This window comes from Cynocephalus volans, chromosome 1 (assembly GCF_027409185.1).
Source record: "Cynocephalus volans isolate mCynVol1 chromosome 1, mCynVol1.pri, whole genome shotgun sequence".
NCBI lineage: Eukaryota > Metazoa > Chordata > Mammalia > Dermoptera > Cynocephalidae > Cynocephalus > Cynocephalus volans.
Genome location: NC_084460.1, coordinates 181,030,201 through 181,050,226, shown reverse-complemented (window position 1 = coordinate 181,050,226; position 20,026 = coordinate 181,030,201). Strand labels below are relative to the sequence as shown.

The window sequence follows — 20,026 nt, the reverse complement described above, 5'->3', positions numbered from 1 at the left end:
TAGCGCTTTGATAAACATGGGAGTGCAGGTATCCCTTCAACATGATGATTTCTAGTCCTTTGGGTATATGCCCAGTGGTGGGATTGCTGGGTTGAATGGTAGTTCTATCTGTAGTTGTTTGATAAACTTCCATACTGTTTTCCATAATGTTCATACTAATTTACAGTCTCACCAACACTGTAGAAGGGTTCCCTTTTCTCCGCATTCTCACCAGCATTTGTTATTCTCTGTCTTTTTGATAGTATCCATCCAGTCTAACTGGGGTGAGATGATATCTCAGTGTGGTTTTGATTTGCATTTCCCTGATTAGTGATGTTGAACATTTTTTCACATACTTGTCAGCCCTTTGTATGTCTTCTTTTGAGAAATGTCTATTCAGCTCTTTTGTCCATTTTTTGATCACATTATTTGTTTATTGTTTTGTTTTTTCCTGTTAATTTGTTTTAGTTCCTTTATATATTCTGGATATTAATCCCTTGTCAGATGTATAGTTTGCAAATATTTTCTCCCATTCTATAGGTTTTCTTTTCTCTCTGTTGATTGTTTCCTTTGCTGTGCAGAAGTTTTCAGTTTAATATAATCCCATTTGTTTATTTTTTCTTTAGTTGCCTGTGCTTTTGGGGTCTTATTCATGAAGTCTTTGCCCAGTCCTACATCCTGAAGTGTTTCCCCTGTGTTTTCTTCTAGGAGTTTTATAGTTTCAGGTCTTATATTTAAGTCTTTAATCCATTTTTGAGTTAATTTTGGTATATGGCGAGATGCAGGGGTCTACTTTCATTCTTCTGCACGTAGACATCCAGTTTCCCCAGCACCATTTGTTGAAGAGGCTGTCCTTTCCCCAATGTATGTTCTTGGTGCCTTTATTGAAGATCAGTTGGCTGTAAGTACATGGGTTGATTTCTGGGTTCTCTTGTCTGTTCCATTGGTCCTCCGGTTTTTTTGTTTTGTTTTGTTTTGTTTTGTTTTTTTGCTCAGGACTGCTTGGGATAGTCAAGGTCTTTTACTGTTCCACATGAATGTTTGGATTGTTTTTCTGTTTCTGTAAAGAATATCATTGGTGTTTTGATGGGAATTGCATTGAATTTGTAGTACACATTGAGTAACATGGACATTTTCACAACATTAATTCTTCCAATCCATGAGCATGGAATGTCTTCCCATCTTTTTGTGTCCTCTTTATTTTATTTCAGTAATGATCTGTAGATCTCGTTGTAGAAATCTTTCACCTCTTTGGTTAAATTTATTCCTAGATATTTTATTCTTTTGGTAGCTATTGTAAATGGGCTTGCTTTCTTGATTTCTTTTTCTGCTATTTTGTTGTCAGTGTATAAAAATGCTATTGATTTTTCTGTATTAATTTTGTATCAGGCAACTTCTGAATTCAGCCCTGGAGTTTTGGTGGAGTCTTTAAGTTAATCAGCCCTGGAGGTTTTGGTGGAGTCTTCAGGTTTTTCTAGATATAACATCTGCAAACAGGGACAGTTTGACTTCATCTTTTCTAGTATGGGTGCCCTTTATTTCTTTCTCTTGCCTGATTGCTCTTGCAAGTACTTCCAATACTGTGTTGGATAGGAGTGGTGTGAGTGGGCATCCTTGTCTTGTTCCTGTTCTTTCTCCTTGTTCCTGTTTATTCAGGATGATATTCGCAGTGGGTTTGTCATATATGGCTTTATTGTGTTGAGATACTTTCCTTTTATTCATAATCTGTTGAGCATCTTTATCATGAAGGGATGTTGAGTTCTGTCAAATGCTTTTTCTGCATCTATTGAGATAATCATATAGATTCTCTCCATGATTTTGTTGATGTGGTGTACCACATTTATTGACTTGCTTATGTTGAACCATCCTTGCATACCTGGGATGAATCCCACTTGATCGTGATGTATAATCTTTTTGATATGCTGTTGTATTTTGTTTGCTAAGATTTTGTTGAGGATTTTTTTTGTCTAAGTTCATAAAGGATATTGGCCTTTTTTAGTTTTCTTTTTTTTTGTAGTGTCTGTCTGATTTTGGTATCAGGGTGATGCTGACCTCATAGAGTAACTTCAGGAGAATGGTCTTTGTTTCAATTATTTGGAATAGATTGAAAAGGATTAGTATTAATTTTTCTTTAAAGGTTTGGTAGAATTCAGTAGTGAAGCTATCTGGTTGGTCCTGGGCTTTTCTTTGTTGGGAGACTAAAGATTACTGTTCTAATCTTGTTGCTCGTTATTGGTCTGTTCAGGTTTTCTATTTCTTCTTGGTTCAGTCTCAATAGTTTGTATGTGTCCAGAAATTTACCCATTTCCTCCAGATTTTCAAATTCATTGGCATATAGTTGTTCATAATAGTCTGTAATGATTCTTTGTATTTCTGTGGTACCGATTATAATGTTTCTTTTTTCGTTTCTGATTTTTGTTATTTGGGTCTTCTCTCTTCCTTTTTTTGTTAGTCTAGCTGTTTGTTTGTTTACCTTCTTAAAAAATAACTTCTTGTTTTGTTGATCTTTTGTATGTTTTGTTGTTGTTGTTGTTGTTGTTGTTGTTGTCTCTATTTCATTTAGTTCTACTCTGATCTTAATTATTTCTTTCCATCTACTAATTTTGGGATTAGATTGTTCTTGCTTTTCTAGTTCTTTGATTATGATTTCAATCTTTTTAAATTTGTTGAGACTTAATTTGTGGCTATTCAACATGTTGCCTACCTATGATTCCTTCTTCCATCTGGGCTGTGTTATGGAAAACCTCATCAGACTGGGAGAGAATTAGGTGTAGTTGGGGAAAATAACTTATTATTTTATTTGTTTTAATGACATTTAATTTATTTTTAAAACTTACAACCAAGAAAAGGGCATAAAATTTTTATGTTTATCAAAAATGGGGCCTACTGGTTTTAAAAAGGCAAAGATTCACTACTTCTCAGTCAATTTTTTAGAAATGTGCCACAACATATAACAATTCAACTAGTGTGAAGCCAGGTAGAGAATTTAAGGACTTATTTATAGTCAGTTAAATCTGTGATAAAATAAGGATGAATTGCTTTAAAACCAGAAAAGAAGGAAACACTATAAATAATACAATAACTTCTATGTTTACAAAATTCAGTGTTGGATTTGCTAATGGCACTCAGAGTTAAAAGTCAAAGTTCTGAACATGTGGAGTTATTTGTGTTAGAAACCTCATGGAAATCCAGAGTGATCCTTCTGAATATCTTTGTAAGACACTTTGCTCTCCCCTGACCTCTGCACAGCATTTCATATGCTATGCAACACAGAACTTCTCATGTTCTCAAAAACACTTGGTACAGGGAAATCTATTTCTACTCAGTGCTAACATTTATCTGAAAAAGGCATAGGAGAGTTGAAGGTTGTTCTTTTGTTTTGGGTTTTTTTCCTTTTTTTTCTTTCTTTCTTTTTTTTTTTTTTTTTTTTTTTTTTTGCATAATCTTCCTTGTACAACTACAGCCTTATCTGTGGGAAAAGGAAACATGTAAGAAAAGATGCCATTTGCAGGACTATTAGCTTCCTGTGTGTGTTCAGTAAGGAGATGGAGCAGATAGAACCCAAAATAATGCACTGTAACAGGGCAAGGTTGACTTTTCTCATTTTATTCATGAACTATGTTAATTTAAACTATACAGGTCAAAATGACCAAAGAGTTGTTTTGAAGAGATTGTTCTTTTCCGGTTCAAGATACACAGGAATAGCAGTTTGTACTGTTGTTGCTACTGGCTTGAACAAACAAAAAAATCTCAATTACCATAATCTGAATAGGTAAAATTTAACATTTCACACATAATAAGGTGCCAAAGGAACACTCAAACAGCAAAACTAACCTCAGTTTCTTTCAAACAAACAAACAAAAGAAACCTATTATTTTCACCTGCTTCATCAAACCTCAGACAAATACGTAATTCTACAATTTACAATAGTGTCTGGTAATTTTTAGAACTCCAATAACATTACATAGCAGACAATATAGTCTCTTTTTTATGTAAAATTAAACAGTACCATTTTTTGACAACAGAAGTATATTACAATGAACAGGAAATCCATCAAGGGGTGGCCTAGTCTTACCCCTGGACAGGGCTGTGTCGGGACCAACATGCCACCAGCACCATGGCCCACCTGTCACTGGAAATACAAGGTACTCATGTTACAATTTATTACATTTTTTTTCAAACAGGCAAAGGCTACTTGGGAGGGCTTTCCAGCACTACTGGATAGGGCCCCATGTTCTGGCTTTTCTCATCCCCAGATTTTTTTTTTTTTTTTGAACAACCAGAACCCAGGGGGCAGTTGTCTGCTGATTTGTTCCCACTCACAGTCCTAGTGCCACCCCAGAGAGTATCATTCTGAAGAAAAAGATCCAGGCAATTCTGAGGGGGTGGACCAGAGTCTGTCCAGTTCCGCTCACTGGCCTGAGATGGCCTTGCCTGGCTACACTTGAGCAAAGAGATCTCTAAGTGGCCCCATCCTTGGGAACAAAGCCAGTTATGGACTACGTGGACAGTTCCTCAAGGTGACATGCAAATTATTCATATGCTTCAAGAGATTCCAGGAAGCTTCCAGAAATCACAACTTCCCATGCTCCTGCAGTTCAGGAAGTCACTAGGACTCTAGTTTTACCAATTTCGAACCTATTTAAAAAAGAGACTTGGACTTTTGGTCAGCAGCATTAAGACACACAGCTTGTTGGAAGAAACGTTGAAATCCTACTGTTCACACCCTCTATATGTTCTTTGAAGCCATCGGCCCTCAACTTTCCACAAACAGAGACTGCTATGCAATGTCCCGAATCACCAGAAATCAGCTCTCTTCTTCACTGCAGTGTTTCTGGCCTGCTAGGGGAGGCTGGACTCATAGGGTTGCCCCCACCTGAAATCACTTCTGAATGCATCTCTCGGGGGGCTAGACATTGAGTTTCATGGAATCCTTCCTGGGTGGCCTGCAGGGACATTTCTGGTGACCAAATATAGAAGATCTGTGCCCAAGAAGCAGACTGGACCTCTGATACTTTTCTGGGAAGGTGGGGAAAGGGAGGAAGTTCTCTTGCTCCTGGGGTCTCCCCTGGGGACATGGGCATCCAGGAGGCTGCTCTGTGCTGACTGTTTGCCTGCCCGAAAACAGGTTAGCCCAAAAATCCTAAACCTCATCCTTCCTCTTGCCCTCTGTGCCACAGTTAGAGATGGTGAAGACACACCAGGAAATTTCACAGAAAATGCAAACACTAAGGGGATATGCTGAACAGTTCCAGAAAGAGAAGTGAAAAGGGTGACCTGGAAGTCGGGGGTGGCCTCCTGGAACTTTCCTAAACTCTCTAGTGGGTCGGCTGGGCCGGCCCCAGCTTCCTGAGTAATCTCCTCAAACCCTCAAGGAAGCTTCTGTGGCACATGGATCTGATGGAAACAAGCTCTCAGTTCTCTCATCCTTCCAGAATGTATCTATATAAATCAGTTTGCAATGCCAAAGTCTTATCTGAGGTCATGGCTACAGGATACCTTCCATTTTGTCACACCACCACCCGTTGCATTGAAATTCATCATATTCCCTGCAGGGGAAAAAAGTGACTCCTTTGAATTTCTAACATACACAATTTGGATTTTTTTTTTTTTTTTAATTTAAGAAATTTAGTTGGATCAAGCCCAAGTAATCTGATTAAGCATTTTCTATTCCTGGAATACATTTTAATTTTTTTCTATAGTTTTATGCACTTAAATTAGATTCCTAAAATACTCTCATATACATACAGAAAAATAATGTCAGTGACAAATCACATTTTACAATAACAAGTTAAATATTTTTGACTACGGAATCTGTATTAGTCTATGCAACATTTAACATCATAGCCTCTTACAAACCATATATACACTTAGGCACAGCCAACCCCATAAACAGACAGCAGAGATTTCATGACAAATCATTTAAAGATCACAACCTTTTCACTTTATGTAGTGGAGTTCTACAGTTTTCTTAGCTGGAAACAACATAAAATGCAGAAAACCAGAAGCTGTGAGCTGATTATCATACAGGACATTTTTGTTGCAGTTTCTCATCTGTATACACATATTTACACATATGCTTACCACCTATACACGTGCGGTACAAAGCTAACGGAGCTAAAGTGATCCTACGTGAGTGGGATGTAGCCAACTCCCCTATCTATGCAGGGCTACGAAAGGGTGAGAAGGGATGAGGGGGCACAGACTTCAGCTCGCAGGGTTACAGCAGACAAGATCTGAGGTTGATTTCACAGTTCCAAGATACTTCAGCTATTGGCAATGTATATACTAAATGTATGTCTAAAACTAAATATTACCAAAGATCTTCCTTGAATATCTGCTTTCTAACAGTGAACATTTAGCAGATGACATTTTAAGGATGTCGATTTCTAAAATGTACCTCAAAATGTTTATTCATTAAAACTAATGCTGGCACACTATTAACTAAATGCTTCTGAAGAACACTTTCGGAAATTTCCATAGTTTGGAAGACTGCATTACACATGAAAACAAAGCTATAATTTGTTATTTCATTCAAGGTGACTCATCCATAAGAGATGGGTTTGCAATTTCTGTTCCACATTCTGTCAATGTTTTTACTCAGCAAACATTATAATCCTAGACAGAATCAGGAAACATAGTAAGGATTATTGCTCTCTGTGTGTAGAAATGGGACCTATTTGCAAAAAGCAGGCAGAACCGCAAATGTGTTGTAATGTCCAACACCGTGAAAGCAAAAGTTCATGAAAGAAAGCAACAAGCACACAGCAGGAGGCTCAACTCCACAGTCACCTGCCTCCCAGGAGCCATGGTCTTCTAGAACTCAGGCTACTCACACAGAGGGCTCTTTCCTCTCTCCTAACACTACCCTACCGAAAAGCCATACCCTAGGATCCTATGGGGGTCTCCAGTGGGGAAGTCACATCTCTAAGAAGCAAACTCCCTCCCAGACACCTGTGAACCACTGGCCCACCCTCTCCAGGGGTGGCAGCTGTAGGAACAAGCACCCAGTCACTGGGAAGGGGTCCTGAGCACTCCTGGGACCCTCCCCGCTTCTCTCTGAAAGCAGAAGGCTGGAGTGGGGAGAAAAGCCTACAGTGGATGACTGACAACCAGAAGGAGGGGTTTCATTTCAAAGTAGTGAGTTCAATAGCAGAGGCTCGAAGGCTGCTTGGTGCCTAGGACATGCCCTGGCCTGGGAGCCCAGAGACCAGCCTTGCCACCCCAGAAACAGCTCCTTCTCCAGCTTCGGGGCAAATCTGGGAACAAGGAGCTGGAGCTCTGTATCCTCTAATTAGCCCAGATCATTTGTGCTTTTAGGAAATAAAGGCAGATGTTTTGAAAGTATATCTGCCGAAGTCTCCACAGCCTGCCAGGAAGACCCTTCAAAAGAAGACGACGTAAGATTCCAGAACCAACTGAAAATACAGCATGGCAAGGGCCAGCATCATAGTGTGCGACCTGCACAGATACACACGGCCCCAGTCTCAGAAGGACCCCACATGTGGCTTAATGCCTTGCTGTCAGCATCGTGCAATTTTTTATAATTTTGAACAAGGGCATCACATTTTTATTTGCACTCAGCTCACAAACCACATAGCTGGTCCTGAGTGTGACTATGGGACAATTGGAGCCACGTGTTTCCTGCTTTCCAGTTCAATCCTTGTGTCCATTCATCCCCTGCCCCCTGGTGCGCATGCACACACACACAACCCACAATGAGCTGCTGCATCCCACCAACAGTTCTTTGTATCTAAAATTCCAGAAGTCAAAGTCTGTGAGTAGAGATGCTGCTATCCAATCCAAGTACAGTGGACCTGACTTTTATTAGCGAGAGGGCCTCCTGCAGGCTGGCCTGCCCTGAGGTCCACTCAGCAGTGGGGGCACCTTCGACTTACATGTGAGGCCCATAGAGGCTGAATTGCAGAGCTCCCACTAAAGCAGATGCAGAAAAGATGAGGGCTAAGGACGTCTGTACAGCACCAACCCCAGCAGCAGAGAGCAGCAAAGTCCCACTAAGGTACCCAGAAGCACTGGGTTCCAGCCACTCACTTCCTCCCCTCTCTGACCTTCTATCTCCCCCTCGCCTGGGCCAGCGCTCAGCTCTGCCTGGCCCACATTCCCAGCTCTGAGTCGCTCTTCTCCACCCCACTTCACCCCACTGGCTCCTCTCCACCGCACCACCAGCAAGTTCCTTGTGATTCACACAAGAGCAATGCCCTGAAGCTGCGGTAGGTGGCGCCAGCACCTTGGATCTGCCAGTAGGACCAGCAAGGGTCCAACAGGGAGGCTCCTACACCCACAGTGGGGACAGTGGATGGAAAGGCAGCTGCTGCTACACAACCAGAGCCACCACCCTCTCTTTGGCTCCCGTTTGCCCTAGGCCCTCATTCTGCTTAAGATCCAGAAACAGGAGGAAATCAGAGATTTGAGTATAAGAGGAGAAACGCAAAGGGACATAGTTTTTAGAAGCACAGTCACACGGGAATATTATTCTTTTAAATGAAAAAAGTATAAAACCGGAGTTCCTAGAAGAGGAAAATATGTATTCTTACTACTGCCTAAAAAGAAACCTTGGTTACTGGTTAATTCTTAGGAAATATCAGAGAAACGCTGAGTTTTTTCAAGGCTGACCAAATAAGCCCACTTCTAGACACAGTTTTACTTGGTGGGCTTTGAATACTAAAATATTCACACTAGTCAGATGACAGTAACAATATAGGCGGGTATAGAAAACGGAACAGAATTCTATTAAAACGTAACTTACAAACCACCCTGACATACAGTAGGGGCAAATTTACCCTGAAATATGACAACCACACAGTGTTGAAAAAATTACTGTATTATGCAGGTGTTATCAGGTTCCCGAATGCCAGAGTAAACACGGTTCCTTTAATGAAGGAACTGATTGAGTCTACATGGAACTGAAATAGTTATTGGAGGTGGATACGAATTTGTATGTGTTGGGTGTTATTTAAATGACTTAAAATTAGATCAACAATTAGGCTTGACAGCCACAAAGGCAGCTTCTCTATGCTACCTCCCAATCCCTTGGACAGTGGCCTGGGCCTGGATGGGGACTCTCTGAATGAACAATGCACTATTAGCATTACTGACGATGTTACTGAGAGATCACAACCCAGAGATAAGACTGTCCAATGTGTTGGTGTCTGAGTTCTAACGCTCCCAAGATAGAGAGCTGTCGGATGTTTTCTATCTTTCGTATGAAATACATTTTCCGTGTTTATCAGGGAAAGACTCATTTCTGGCTCCTACAGATATAAGGTTACGTGCCTTAGTTGAGCCTGATGAACTATAAACATATCCGGGATCTGATACAATGCAGGGTAAGGAAACAGCAGTTCTTGAACTTTCCTTTCCTCTACTTCAAATAACAACTACTTTCCAAGTAAAAGGAGCAAGAGCCTTACTCAGAAAGAGGAAGCTGGGGTGGTCATTATGTTGACCAGCCAGGTACTTCCTCTATGTCAGACCTCATAAGAGGTCTTAATTATTTCCTTGAAAAACCCCTCACAAAGCGACATTAATGAATCGGAACCTTTCAAAATGTAAGCAGAATACCCAAGTATTCACTCTAGAAGGCTGCCCTGGTTCTAGGGGCTATGCACAGAAAGTGCAAGCCACAGTGACAAGGAGAACAGGGATGAAGCCACGTCTTCATTAGAGACAGGAGTGCTGGCACGTGAGGGTGGCAGGGGTTGCGAATGGGCCTCCCCCAGCCCAGTCTGATCTGCAGAGCCCCCAAAAGGCATGAGCTGCAGGGATGAGCCTCGTGGCCCCCCAGCCAGCTCTCTTAGGGATCTTCCTAAGCCCGTGAGAACAAGTCAGCCAATGAACTGCAGGGAGCTGCTCAGTGGCCTAGTTGGGTTTCTTCTCACCCTCAGTCCTTCTTTCTGCTCCTTCTTACACTGCTTGAGAGCACCACCTTGGGAGTGCAGACTGAGGGACCATTACAGGCCTGCCTTCCTCCAGAAGGCAGCCCAAGACAGGTAGGCAATCACCGTATAGTTGAAAAAAAAGGAAAATGTCCTCATTGTTTCAAGCTCTGACCCTGCCTCAAAGCAACTGTGTGTTGACATGCAGGAGGAGGGAGGCTGGCGGATCAATACCCTGGCTCCTGTGTTGTAATTCCTGACCCTCCCTTCCTCATCTAGGGAGGTTAGGGCTGTTCTAGGGAAATACCCGCCCCTTGGACAAGCCTGCTCCTGTCCCTGAGATCTGTCCCAGAACACAGGCTGGCCAATCGATCCTCATCTGATCCCAGCCTTCCCAGAAATGGATCCATCTTCAATGTGTCTTTTGAATGAATGAATTGGAAACAGAGAAACACAAGAATGTGGTCTCACTGGACCACTCCAGGGAAGAGGAGGAGAATAACATCCTAATTATAGTTACATAATACTAAGTGACTTCTGCAAAACATGACTCAGGGCACTGCCAGGTGAGTCTTGGCAGCTGACCTGGGCCATTCCAGGCAGTGGGGGAAGTCCCTGGCAGGCATTTCAGCACCCCAGGGTGCAATGAGAAGGAGAAGTTAGTTTGTGAAATGACTCTTAGTGACTCAGAACACACCGTCTGGGGGATTCACCATGCCACTGGTTTCTGGCTACCTATTATGTTTCTGCCTGGGATGAGCTAAACCTCTTATACCTAAAAGCAAAACAAAAACATCCAGGCTCATTTGTTTTTATCTCCTCACTTTCTGGCATAGAATGCTTTAAACTTGGAAAGCAAGTATGAGGGTACTTCAAAAAGTTCATGGGAAAATTGAATTAAAATATAATATGCATCCCATGAGCTTTTTGAAGACCCTTAGGAACTGGATGACGCAGACCCAGTGCTAATCTCACACTAACCTCAAGCCTGAAATGACCCTGTTGTGTCTGAAGTATACCAGGCATCCGTGTAAAAGTGCTAGTGTCTGCTATAAAGCACATCTCCAACCCTGAAAGGGAAGGGAGACTGAAAAACCAAACCAAATCAAATCATATTTTCCATTTCCAATGGAAATTCTTAAAATTATTACACACAAAAAACAAATTTTCTTCTTATAAATCAAAAAGCCCCAACAGATTAGAAAAATCTATCTGGAATAGGGATAAAGAAGTATTTTTCTCCTCATACAAGGTATTGGCAAACTCTACAATACACTCCAAGATCCCCACCTTTCAAATAAAACCGGAAGTGCCTTGTCTAGTTCTCCCTTGATCTCCAGCCCCATCAGATTCTGGAACATCCTTGTTCTGTATGGCCACAGCTGGCCTGCCCAGGCTTGGAAGGCATACCTGCAATGGTCCTTCCCTGGTGGCTCTAGAACCTAATCCCCCTGGCACCCTGGAACACAACCCTGGAGGACACCTGGGGTTTTTGGTACCAGATCACTGAGATAAGACATAATCCAAGTGGTCACTTTACCCATTTTCTGATGAGATTTTTTTCCAGTTAAATTCAGGGCTACTCAACCAGATGAAGTCAGTTATTTTCACATACTTGGGTCATACTTTAGGTTGTTCAAAAAGCAAAGAAGAAAAACATGCCCCATCTTACATTAGTGTTTTTTGGGAGCAGAGCTTTCTCCTCTGCTATCAGAGGACAGGGAAATCTAATCCAAGCAGTCAAATAAGGAAATCTAACTCCAGTTTCTTGAACATTCCTGGTGACCTTAGTCTAGAAAGGTTCCTCTTCCGAGATGAGGCCACGCCTGGATCTGAAGGAACCCCATCTTCAGGCTCTCAGGGTCACAACAGACCTGGTTCCAGGAAATGATGCTGTCTATTTAATACAGGGGAGACCATATCAGCCAGAGAAACCCTGCCCCTCAGAGACCAGGTGTGGTCTGTCCGTTTGGGAGAGCTGGTCAATGAAGAAGGCCCTGCCCAGGGCCCCTATCCTCAGATCTCTGAGGATAGTTCTCAGGGATGGCTGAGGGTCACACATAACTGTATGATCAGGAAAGCCCATTCTTCTCAAGCTAAAGGAAGCCAGAGTATACAGCAGGAGCCAGAAATGTGGCACAGAGAGAGGGACGCCTGCAGCGGTGTCTAAAGGGCTGAGGTCAGGATGCCAGGATGCAGTGGCCTAAAGAATCCCTACATTTAGAAAGCAAAGAGGTAGGAGACAGATTCCTAATTGGCAAGGGGTTTTTAGTTTCTATGAAATGTAGCCTAGACAGTCAAGAAGGTAGACGTGAAGGAAGAGAGGTCCAAGGGTTTGAGACTCCATCCATCGCCCACTTCCCTCTATCCCCCAACACGATTCATAAGTCACAGCTAGATCTGAGGGCCAGCCTAGTTCACTCACAGGCACAATCCGTCACATTATAAATGACACCAGTAAATACAAGGACACTAATCCAGAAGTTGCTACACTGGAGGAGCATCTCAAAGATGCTCAAAAGAGTCAGGAGAAAAAAGACTCACATTGCTTTTTCATTCTACATTAATTCCAATCATGAGACTCTACGAGTGGGTGACCTGGGATCTAAAAGGGTTATACGATGTTTGTCATTGCACGTACTACACCCTACCTATGTGGACAGTGAAGTCCAACATTAACACTCAAAAAACATCAACGGAGAAAAGGGAGAACAGAAAGAAAGAGATTGGAATGGTGAGCCACTACCCCATTCACACATTTACACTTTTTTCTACCACGGTAACATGTCCTTCATAAATGCACTGAACAAACTGTGTTGGTTATAGACATAGGAAAGCTTGAGTTGCATGTCTATTTATAGATTTAATTTAAAAGAGTTTCTTAACAACATCAAAAAATATAAACTTAAAATATTTTAACCATGTTTTCCGCTGGGAAGTGGTAAACAAATGCACGCCTGAAGTTAAACTTGATCTATAACATGTTCAGTTGAAAGTTTCTAACTAAAGGGCATATCTGCCTGTTTCAAAAAAATACTTCTATCTGTTGTTCTTGATACAAAATTCTACACTATCTTCAATAAATAAATAATAAAGTGTTTCTTAGAAGTGTGAAATGTAAACCTTGTCCTCTTCAACACACACTTTTTAAAAATTGCTGGAAATATGACAGGGCTCTGATGGGATATTACAACAGTAGGCATTCAGTTCCCAGCAAAGTGGGTACCCCGCCATTATGCTGATGTTATCATTGAGAAAGCACTTCTACAACCCTAATTAAATTCTAGGCACCCACAATCAAAGGGAACACCATCTAATGCAGGAAAGCTAGACTCCAGTACCAAGAGAACATGCAAAGAACATTTCACCAGGATTATGAGAACATTAACATGCGAACAAAATATAGCCCACATGTTTCATCAGTAAATCAAGTTATCATCTAATTAACCAGCCTATATCCTGGCATTTCAGGAAAAAAAATCAAAGCACTCAAACCAGATGGCTTAGCACATGGTCATACACTCCTGATTCTGGCAACAAGCACATGTGTTTCCATTACTGAGAGGTTGGTGTGTGTGTCTTAGAGTATGGGAAAGAGTCTTAGAACTTCCTCCCCAGATTTCTGCATGCTCCTAGGCTCTTTCCCCCACCACATAAAGGATTTACTTCACATAAAGGATTTACTTCTTCCCACCCTACCTCCAGATTGTCATTTTTCCTTTTCACACCTTGGGGATCCAGGACACACCTTTTTTGGGAACATACCAAACAGAGCTGCTAAAATTTCCCATGACAGTCAGAATCTGGTACATCCAAGCACAGAATAGATTCACAGCTGGTCACCAGCAACTGCTCTTATCAGGAAACATCCCAGGGCCTCTGAGCCAAAAGAGAATTTTCTGACATGGCTGGTAACCAGGTCCCCATGACACGGTAAAATTGCCTTTCTGGTGACCTGCAGTGATCTAATCCAGCGGAGTATAACTTTGTAGATAACAAGCTTCTGTGACCATCTTCCAAGCATGGTGGGAATCAGAATTGAATTGCTTGATGGTATGTGAGTGTGTTTTCATTGACATATATTAATACAAGGCCTAAGGAACCACTGTAACAGCACACATGCTGGAATCTTCCATGGACCAGCTCTTCAAAGAGCTAAACCAGTGCCTGATCGCACCAAGCGATCAGATCCATGGCAGCATTTCCCTGTGGAGATATGAGATTCTGAAGCAACAACAGGACTATCACAACTGTTTCTAAATACACCAAGGACTGGGCATTGTAGGCCATGGAGTCTACTTGGGAGCTGGTGGAGGTAAGAAATCTGTCACATGAGTTCTCCAAAAATACAGACATTGCATTTATAAATCTACTTTATAGTAACCAGACCCATGCCCCAAGCCCAGCATGGGCCAGACCCCCAACAGAACCTCACTGGGGGGATATGGGGTTGCAGAGACCCTAGAAGCCATGGTGAGACCTGCAGTGTGGACAAAGGAAAACACAGTTGTTTTGTTTCATAAAATGGGAAATTGTTTGGGGGAAGGATCGTCGAGAATTATTCCTAGAAGTTTGAGGGCCTGTCTTTGCTGTCCCATTGCCCTGTGGCTGGGCACCAAGTGGTGGTTTCTTAGAAAAGGAACAGCATGAGCTGTGTCAGGCTGTAACTCTCTGAGCACCTCCTGGGCCCACTCCCTATGGCTCATCAAACAACTGCAGGTCCAAGCGGACCACAATCTCTCCTGTGGGGACTTCGTGCAGCAGGAGACACTTCGTAACTGGCCCTTTGGAGCCCTGGTCTTTCTTGATGTCAGCCACACGGATCTCCGTCCGACCCAAAAAATCTGAAAGGAGAACAAAGAGACCCTCCTCAGAGAGAGAATCGCTTCTCTTTAAGGCATGTATCGGCGTATTGGGACTCTCCTAATGAATCGTTACACTGTCCCTTCTTCTCTGATCTCTGATATAAGACAAAAACGAGGGTTTCTACTTTCTACTCACCATCTGGTGAGAACTGGTCCCTCTCAAACACAGTGATGCAGAGGACTTCCTGCTCCAGGTCTCTGATGAAGAATTGGCAGTTGGAATTCCACTTGGGATTCAGAGTGTCCTGGATCGTCTTGGTGATGTGACACTGCGAGCCCATGGTCACCTCACAGTACGGGTTACTCTTTCCTGGAGTGAACAAAAGCCTTCGCCAGGCGGGAATGACACCTTGTTTTGATTCCCCTCCATTGCTGCGCTTAATAAGTGGCATTAAATGGAGAATCCGGGTGAAAACTCCCATGCTCCGCATCATACTCTTACTAAGAATAAAATAGTGAGATTAGTGGGCTTATAAACCAGGCCCTTCCTGTCTCCTCACTTTGGCCTCATTTTGTAGAACAGTAGGAAGAATTAAATAATAATAATAATACCTTCAAGTTGTTAATGACTGCTAGACAAACCAATTCTGGAAGGAAATTTAAGATTAGAAATAGCACATTTGGGGCTGGCCAGTTAGCTCAGTTGGTTAGAGTGTGGTGCTGATTACACCAAGGACCAGGATCAATCCCTGTGCCAGCCAGCGGCTGGAAGGAAGGCAGGAAGGCGGGAAGGCAGGAAGGCAGGAAGGCAGGAAGGCAGGAAGGCAGGAAGGCAGGAAGGAAGGAAGGAAGGAAGGAAGGAAGGAAGGAAGGAAGGAAGGAAGGAAGGAAGGAAGGAAGGAAGGAAGGGTGAGCTAGCACGTTTGATTTAAAGCTGGGTGGGGTGTGGGGCTGCAGAATACTAAAGCGTGCTGGAAGGGGCTTCTTAGGTCCTTACCATGTGACCGACAGGGTTTCAACTCAATGCCTTCAACGATGTTCACCATCAACCTCCCGATACCTGTTGCCCTTTGGGAACGAACTATGGCCACAGGAAAACAACACAAAATGCTCATTTTAACATCCGCTGCCTCTCCATCTCTGTCTGCCTCGCTATCTGTTCTATGCACCTGCTCGCTCATAAGTCAGTCTCCCCTCCTCTTCTTAAACTCTTGCTTCCTTGCTCCTGGAATGTGCCCTCCCTCCGTCCCCCTGCACGCCACCCAGGCCACTTCTATCCCATCTTACACCCCTTCCTCCCTCCAAGCGCATCTCCTGGCTCTAAGGACTCAGCTTTGCAGGACACACATTAGCACCGCGCAGCACATTACCAAGGTACGCCTTCTCCCGCTTCTTTTTCTCCGTTTCTATGTAGAGTTCAGACGCAGCTTTGATTTTCTGCACCCAGGCAGTCCTTGGACAGGAAAAGACAGAAAATTGCCAAACAGAACTCAGGGAAAAGGCTTCGGGTCTGTTCAAATTCTGCTTCCAGGACTCTGTTGTTTTTGATTTTAACAACAAAGGCGCAGGAAAGAAAGTCTGCTTTTATATCACATGATGCGAATGATTTCTACCATTAATAAGAAAGGCATGAGTGACATTTTTATGGGTGTGCTCAAGACCGGTGCTTGTGTCCCCACGGAAGGAAATCTGTGGCAAGTGCTGTCCTGGAGAAGACAGGAGCGACTCCACTTCCTCCCCTACTGAAAAGCAGCACGTATTTGCCTAACCCAGTGGGGCCGGAAGGCTCTCTCTTACAAAATCACCCAAGGGAAGAAGAAAAACCGTTTCCCTGATTGGGAGCCACGTATGCTTCCCCCTTCGCTTTTTCTGAGAATCATATGCACAATGACTTCAGCCAATTTTCTTGCTTAGCACAAATGCTCTTTGGAATGTTGGTGGACTTGTCTCAAGTTCACCCTTCAGAAAATGACTTATTTCATTTGGCATCAGGACAGAATCTTGAAGATGCGACTGAAGCAAAAGAGCAGAACAGCCACAGGCATGGGGCCCAGAATGCCTGTCCCAGTGAGCCAGGGGAGGAGGTGCTCAGGTGTGGGTGGTCTAGTTAATCTCCAAACTACTTTCCTATTGGTTTCTGCCACCTGAGAAACCCAGGGAAATCTAAGATGCTTCATTATCTCAAAGAATGCTGAAAATTTCTAAACACCAACAAAAAAGTTTCAATCCATTTTATTTTGAAAAATTCATGCCAGGGCCAAACGTTTGAGAGGCTCCAGAAGAAAGTATCATTCCCCTAGGCAAAGGTTATGGCACTGCAACTGGGAATTGTCAGGACCTGCCGATTAATCAAACGCCCCACACATGTCCTGCACCCAGTGGGACCCAGGTGCTAGCAAGGTGGCAGTTCTTACCTTTCGTTTATGCTTTCTGCTCGGAGGGTGTAGACTCGGTCGATGTGGGAAATGTGGAAGATGGGTTCATCTCCAGAAGGGTCAGTGGGTAATTTTACTAGAACCTCATTTAGGAAAATAGGCTGGAAAGTAATGCACAGGCATCACAAAACTAGGCTGGGGGGGGGTGTTCCAACGAGCTAGGAGTGTGTGTGTGTGGAAGGATTATGTGAGCAAGGTCTAGAAAATGAAACTGCCAGTATATGTTTGTGTGCGCACACTCGTGTGCACATATTTCAGTCAACTAGATTGAATGCGTGTGTGTGTGTGTTCCAGTAACCTACACTGAGGGTGTATGTGCGTGTTCGTGGGTGTGTTCCAATCAATCATACTAAGGGTGTGTGTTTTCTAGTAAACTATACCAGAATAATAATGATTTTGTGTTAATATCAACTTTTATGTATTGCAAATTATAAATATGAATCCCCCCGCAACCTCCTCCATTTTGCAGGTATTTTTTAAGTCTTTCAGAATAAGATCGAACAGGTCTGTTTTTCCCATAGTATATCCTAAACAGCAAACAGTCTGCATCAACTTTAAGTCCAAGAAATTCCCTCCAAAGATTTTCATACAAGGTTTCTAGTATCAAACTACATAGCTCTTCTTCCTGAAATAAAGCTAACTGCTGCTTCAGAGAAAATTCTTCTCTAAAAACACTCCCACACAGACAAATTTAGAAAAACAATACCCCACGACATTAAGACACACAAACACAGCTGTGCACATAGGAGCAGACCAGATAAACAGCTTAGGGAAATTCTCACGCGTTGACTGTTTAGATAGGCTTTTGCTGGAAAGGGAAAGGGGCACAGATGTTTCAGGCTACCTTGAGAAGTTTGGTGGGGGATTTGGAACTGTTTGGAAGATGACAAGACTTTGTGCCTCTACTCTCGAGCTTTTCCATGACTGCCTCATCCACACACAAGCCTGTGAGCTCCTACAGGGTGAGGCGCACTTTGCCATATCCTGGCAGACCCACAGCAGCCAAGTGGCAGCTAATAAATGATTCATCAATCCAATTGAGTGTTACTGGAACTACTGCAGATACAGACTGTTCTCAGCTTTGGTCACCCTAAATCCTGGCTTGTCCCTTCTGCTTTCTCCTCCACACCACAGCCCCAAACCCTGCTAAAACTCTGACTCCTTTTGGAAACTTTTTCCTCCCCAATCACAGCACCCCTGATATTGCAATCTAGAATCGAACTTACTGTTTTGTACATTTTATACTGCAGGTTAGATTTGGGACTGAAGACTTTGTCGGTGCCAGAAGACCCCAAGGGCTTCGTGATTTGGGTCAGCAGGAGGAAGTCGTTGAAAAGGAAACCATACAGCTCCTTGTTGCTCTTGGCCTTGTAGAGTTTCCCACTGTGCAGAAACTTGCGTGGCCCCAAGCAATTGGTCACTGAATTGAACACAAGTTGCTGAGAAAGGAAAACAAAACCCAAAGAAGACACCATGAAGGAAGGCCATATTTTTGCTTTTCTTTCCCTGAATCTGAAAGCATGGACCACGTCAGAATCTGAGGCTGGGTCCTAGCAGGCCTGCGTCTTAGGCACAAATCAAGGATGGCCTTGAAGACTTCAGGCAGTGCCTTTCAGAGCCAAGAAGTCAAAGTCAGTCCAAGGCCTGGTTCTGGGGATTCCATGTGTCAAGACGAGCATCGTTATGACTCCTAAGGCTTTCCCCCCAGAGCTTTGCTAGCGTCATGGGGTGTGATTTGCACACTGCTCCCTCTTACTGACTGGGGAAATGGCAGCAGAAAGGAAACCGCCCAGCCACTCTCACTCTGGTGACTCACTCTACGCAAGTGCTGTGCTGGAGTGGCGGGACCAGCTCCCTGCAAAGACTCGAACAGTCCTTTGCGAGGAAAGCAGCAGGGATTCTCTCTGTACAATTCTGTGGGACAAATGCTACTTTCCAAGGCACAACTGGAGTCTAGACCCCTAACACATGGGTGCCTGCAAAACTCAGTGGTGTTTAGTGACACCACTTCCAAGCCAAATAGAACAGACACTGTATTGTGCACATTAAATCTCACCCAATGCACTAGTTTTGAAAGTGAGAAGGGGACAACTCTCTCCCTGACACTGACCAACCCTTAGAGACAGCTGCAAGTGTTGAAACAAGGCTCTAACATCTCCCTGGGCTCTACCATTTCATGCCAGGTTCTGAGGGGCAGAGGAGGACCAAGGTGCAGACAACCGGCTAAGGCCCTCTTTCTGACAGCAGGGGGAGAGCCCGAGCAAGGCAAGGCCACAGCTGTGGACCAGGCAGTGAGACGATCCAGGCAGAGGACAGACCCTCATGGTCCCTGCCTGCCCATGCTCAGTCCCCAGGGCAATGCTCCATCCAGCAGCCTTCAGGGCCGAGGCTCTCTTCAGACCTCTCTGAAGAAAGTATCTGTGAAGGGGTGACAAGGCTCACAACATGTGTCCCCTAAAAGATGCAGGTGGCCACCTGTCCACCTCCAATGTGGTAGAAAAATTCAGCAATGCCTCTGTGACCAGAGATGTACAGGTGGCAAGGACAGTGGCCACTCTCCTGTGCTGTCAGCTTCAAGGAGGAAAGATGGCCTCTAACCTCCGCCAAGGCTCTGAGAGAGCCCAAAAGACTAAAGGTGACACCCCAACAGGAGTTCAGAGTGCACCCTTGGACTCGAAATAGGAGCCTGGCGATCAGTGTAGCCTTTCCTGCATGCCAAGAGAGTCTAAGCTACATGGGGACAAAGAACTCAGAGAAGGCAAATGTCACTGGGACGAATGACATAAAGATGAAGTTGTTCATTCACACCAAAGTTTACACCCTCTAATTGGCCAGGCTAACACTGAATATACGTGAATTGGGAATAGGATTTCCATTCTTCTATCTTCAGACAAGAATGCCAAAGACAGCA

The 20,026-nt window shown here is 43.5% G+C and overlaps 1 protein-coding gene across 1 annotated transcript in view; it reads right to left on the bottom strand.

Moving 5' to 3' along the window:
* Positions 1 to 14,570: 14,570 nt before the first annotated feature.
* ITSN1 (intersectin 1) overlaps positions 14,571 to 20,026 on the bottom strand; it is a 213,827-nt gene continuing 208,371 nt past the window's right edge. The window contains exons 35-40 of the mRNA XM_063081469.1: positions 18,342 to 18,554; positions 17,095 to 17,216; positions 16,051 to 16,133; positions 15,678 to 15,761; positions 14,877 to 15,050; positions 14,571 to 14,719 (exon numbers count right to left, since the gene is read on the bottom strand). Of these exons, the coding sequence (XP_062937539.1) occupies positions 14,571 to 14,719; positions 14,877 to 15,050; positions 15,678 to 15,761; positions 16,051 to 16,133; positions 17,095 to 17,216; positions 18,342 to 18,554 (825 nt within the window). The remainder of the gene's footprint in view (positions 14,720 to 14,876; positions 15,051 to 15,677; positions 15,762 to 16,050; positions 16,134 to 17,094; positions 17,217 to 18,341; positions 18,555 to 20,026) is intronic.